At 36.3% G+C, this 5,000-nt stretch overlaps 1 protein-coding gene across 2 annotated transcripts in view; it reads right to left on the minus strand.

Annotated features, from left to right (window-relative positions):
- Nucleotides 1-5,000, minus strand: part of LOC135198550 (hemicentin-2-like) — a 38,068-nt gene that overhangs the window by 7,572 nt on the left and 25,496 nt on the right. For both annotated transcript variants that reach the window (XM_064226238.1, XM_064226237.1), the window contains exons 4-6: nt 3,247-3,378; nt 2,407-2,485; nt 1,640-1,767 (exon numbers count right to left, since the gene is read on the minus strand). In XM_064226238.1, the coding sequence (XP_064082308.1) occupies nt 1,640-1,767; nt 2,407-2,485; nt 3,247-3,378 (339 nt within the window). The remainder of the gene's footprint in view (nt 1-1,639; nt 1,768-2,406; nt 2,486-3,246; nt 3,379-5,000) is intronic.

Below are 5,000 nucleotides of genomic sequence, written 5' to 3' on the forward strand. Positions count from 1 at the left end.
AATGCGTAATTACTGCAAAGGCAAAGTACAACATTTCATAGACCAGAATTTAGCTAAAATGAAATCACAATTTCCGACGATATAGGACTTAAGATCCTTATGTGAAAAGTTGTGTGTGTATAAAAGCTTTTCCGCTCCTGATATTCACTGCGAGTAAATTACTTCACAGTTATTTACTTTACACGCAACAATTACTCTCTCTCTCTCTCTCTCTCTCTCTCTCTCTCTCTCTCTCTCTCTCTCTCTCTCTCTCTCTCTCTCTCTCTCTCTCTCTCTCTTGATGTACGCACACGTATATAGATGCACCACAAACACGCGGGCGCATGAGATATCTTTTATACGCCAGTAATATTATAAATGTGAGGACAAACAACGGATGTATAATTCAACCAGTTTGGAGTCTTGGGGCATCTATAATTTTTCGTTTCTCAGTTATTCTGAACTCATTATAGAAACTTAATGAACCATCTGCGTTAAACTGTTAATAGAATCAAACATCTGAAAGGTTTTGCAGCAAGTGGGATGGACGTATTTTTCTCTTGTAATAACGAATACTATTGAATCATCGTAGGTCATCAACTCGTTTGTCAGCATACGTCTTCTCGCTTAATCGAGCCATTAGCGTCTGTAATTGATCATTAGCGGCCGGTTGATTGAATGCATTGAAATTTAGAGAATTTGTTGAAGGATCTTTCATTTTATTCATGTCCAAGACTCCTGAGTTCTTGTTTCAGGAGATCGAATATTGATGAAATTAACGTATTACCGATTTCATCGATAGCATTAAAAGTACGTTAAATATTTACTAAGAGTGCAAGCGTTAAAATAGCTCTGTATTCGAATTTGACATAGGAACCTGATTAAATTGTTTGAATGTTGATATAAAGTGATCAATTGTCAGCAAACGTACATTACTAAGCGCTTATAAGCATAAATGATTACACGCATAAGTGATTCTACTAATTTGTTTACTTTCTGTCACAGAACGCATTTCCATATTTATTACGAGTTTGATGCTTTTATTTATATTGTATATTAAATTTTGTTTACGGTGCAGACATAGTATTTATCATATGTATACACACATATACACCCGTATGCATTGGGTATACATCAAATGCGATCTGAATGGACCCATTTTCTTGGTACTGAATTTCGCTAAGTAGCTATATCATTCTTCACTATGCTGTTACTATTTTTTTTTTTTTTAGCATATTTCCGGTCACAGCGAAAGATTTCTGGATGGTATCGATTAACGCAAGCTCACCCGTCGTAGTGGAAAGTTGGTTTCCAGTAATTTGATTTAGTGCAATATATTTTTCTGAGCAATGTGTTCAAAAGGCATCCGGAAGTCAAGTTTATATTATATGAGAGCGAAAATGGTCAATTAGACTTCAGGTTCAAGAAGGGAGAACGGCGTGGATATCTTTGTTTATGAGAAAGTACAATGCAATTAAGGTATAGTGAAATTGCTGCAAAAGATTCTGATAACTTTTATTTACTTGAACTATTGTAAGAATTCTCCCCCTTCCCCACCACCACCGCCACCACCACCACCACCACAAACCAACCTTAGCATACTTCATCTAGAAATAATGAACACATACAAGTGAACCAAACTAAGCAACCAGCGCCTTACCTTGCTGTTATGATTCCAATAAATAAAATCTGGCGGCTCTGGACTGAATTCCACAACACAGGTGAGGTTGATAGTCGAACCTTTGTTGATATGCATATCAGGCCCACCTAATATGTGGGTCTGTGGCTCTGTAAAATACGTTAAAATACCATCTTTTAATTATAGGAAATGTTCAATTCCTTTCTTGCATCTTACACAGACTTTGTATTGACTGTAAAATAACCTGGTAAAGTGAATCCGTTATTAGCTTTCCATTTGCTGATGAGCAGTTAATCTCCTCGTATTGTTCAGTAACTCAGATAGCTAAGTATCGAATAAACAGTGTACTTATATCTGCAATAAATGTTTGTTTGTCGAAATATCTGACTTAAAACCCTGACTTCGATGCTTGCTCTCCTGTCACAAAATAATATTGAGAAACGATTGGAGATCTAACCATGACGAGTGGTATTTTTAGTACAGAGTCCAGTAGTTTAAAAGAGATGATTAAACGCTTACTTACATACACAGTATGTTCATGTATCTCCATACAGACATCTGAAGTGATCTTAAAGGTCACTACACTTGTGACAGAAATAAAGGAATTAAACAAAAGGTATTTGGGTACTGAGTCCATTAATTTAAAAGAGGATATGATTGCACGCTTACTTACGTACACGGTATGTTCATGTATATCCAAACAAACATCTGAAGTGATCATAAAGGTCACTGCACTTATGACAGAAAACACAATTAAACGAAGAGTATTTCTGTGATCAATGACTTACTGACAACATTGAGTCGTATGAAATGCGAGACTGGAGGCGTGGTGGATATCTGGCACTCGTATATCCCTGTGTCTCGGAGCTGAAAAGTGAAGAAGCATGAATGGGGTCAGTTACATTCTAACAATAGTGACGGTGGAGGTAAATATAAAATTGATGGTTAATTCGGTGGGAAGGTAGCTCCTCTGGAAGAGGAAGATGAAGGAACGAAGACTGATAAAATTATGTAGTTGCTTAATCCATGATGTGGAGGAAATTGAAAATATTCACAAAATACGGAATAAAAATAAGCGAAACGAAATGGAACGGGTACTATTTCGACAGAAAAACAAAATAGTTTCAAGAAATCATCACAAAACTAGTTTCAAGAAATCATCACAAAACTCGTTTCAAGAAATTATCACAAAACTCGTTTCAAGAAATTATCACAAAACTAGTTTCAAGAAATTATCACAAAACTCGTTTCAAGAAATCATCACAAAACTAGTTTCAAGAAATCATCACCAAACTCGTTTCAAGAAATCATCACAAAACTCGTTTCAAGAAATCATCACCAAACTCTTTTCAAGAAATCATCAAAAAACTTGTTTCAAGAAATTATCACAAAACTCGTTTCAAGAAATCATCGCAAAAACTAGTTTCAAGAAATGATCACAAAACTCGTTTCAAGAAATCCTCACAAAACTCTTTTCAAGAAATCATCACAAAACTAGTTTCAAGAAATCATCTCAAAACTGGAGAGTGTAGGAACCAAAATAAAATAGCAAATGAACAGATAGATAAAACCTAGTGGCAACAAAAAATTGCAACTCGTTAAGATGGAATTCACAGGTAGGACCTCACCTGGACATAATTAATCTTCAGTACCCAGTCATCGGAGTCCTCCTCGTGCAAGGCCCTGAATCTCTGGTCGGACGTGTAGGTGTATCTTCCGACTGTGAGTAAGTGGATGTCCCGGTGGCGGATCCATGATACCTCCAAATGAGAAGAAAAGCGAAAGATTGTAAGCGAGTGACGTCGATAATGATACGAATGAAAAGAAAGGTCATTTTCTCCAGCATACCTACCCAGACGAACCGTTCGTGACTCGAGTCAAACAAGACTTTAGTGGCGTGGACGGTTTGTTGTTGGCCTGCCACCTCTGTCGCAACGAGTTCGATTCTCGGGCATTCCATTGAGGGGTCAGAGATGTGTATTTCTGGTGAGAGAAGTTCGCTCTCGACGTGGTTCGGAAGTCACGTCAAGCCGTTGGTTCCGTTGCTGAATAACCACGTTTCCATGTAACGTAAAAGCACCATACAAACAAACAAACCAGACCAAACGTTAAGTCCTAACATCAAAGGGTATGTATAACATGATTCTTTTTCTCTAAGTCAAGAGGTGCCACGCGAAGCACATTTAAGTTAATCTGATAGATGACATTAAAATCATCTACAAAGAGCAAAATCTGCTAGAGCTATTGATTGAAGATTTGGGGCTTATTGAAGCATGGATATTAAATGTCATAAACAGACTTAACGATCGGTGAGCACACGACATTCTTCCCTCGTAGAAATATGTTGAATTGTTGAATTCGTGAGAGAAAGTTTACGACCTTCCAACCGTTTCTAAGGGGAATAGGGCACAATGGATTTAGATGCCAACGCTTAAGAGGATTAAAGAAAGATTATCAGTGGGAGTGACCTAAATTGGCTTAACTGTGGTTGGATCTCTTGGCATAAATACCAACTTTTCTGTAACCTTTGTCATTCATCTACCTGAAGAGAGAGGCAGCAGTCTCTGAAATATAGTATTTCCTCTATATTTTGGTGTTTTTATGGGTTCGTTTTACTATATCAATATATATATATATATATATATATATATATATATATATATATATATATATACTATATATACATATATATACACACACACATATATATAATATATATATATATATATATATATATATATATATCAAATTACAATTTTTTCTTGGTACGTTTAAATCTTGATGAGACTGGTAACTGCACGACGTACCAGCTCTCTGTTATGTGTGTGTTTGTATGTGTACCTGATAGTACTGTGGTGGTATGTGCATTCTCTAACCTACGAAACGATGTTCGTGTTAATTTCAGGGCAAGGTTGAATCTGGGAAGAACATTATGACTAAAATATTCACCGAGTTTTGTTTTTTCTTTTTTTTCTAGCGATGAGAAGGGTCCCAGGAAATGTAAATGATTTCGGAGGGTAAGTCTTTTAATGAACACTCGCGGTTATTTATCGCAAAGGTCACAATTTAATTTCAGAAGTGGCCATATATCATCAACACTGATATTGGAATCTGCGCTTCTTTTAATGCCCATGATTCACTTTAGAATATGAAAGACTTCATTTCAGTCCGTCTGTTGTATTTGATAACCAAACGGGACTATTTTTATTGCAGTCAGTAATCGAAGTTCATGATGAATAAGCGTCTCTCTTGAGTGACTTGTATAAACTTTTTTTGATGTTGGGAAGACTCTTCCTCAACAAGCTGAAAACAAGAGAGCTTTTTGCGACGAGTTATTAAGCTAGGTATTACACCTACTTAGAATTAAGACAATATAGAGACG

This window comes from Macrobrachium nipponense, chromosome 22, assembly GCF_015104395.2.
Source record: "Macrobrachium nipponense isolate FS-2020 chromosome 22, ASM1510439v2, whole genome shotgun sequence".
NCBI lineage: Eukaryota > Metazoa > Arthropoda > Malacostraca > Decapoda > Palaemonidae > Macrobrachium > Macrobrachium nipponense.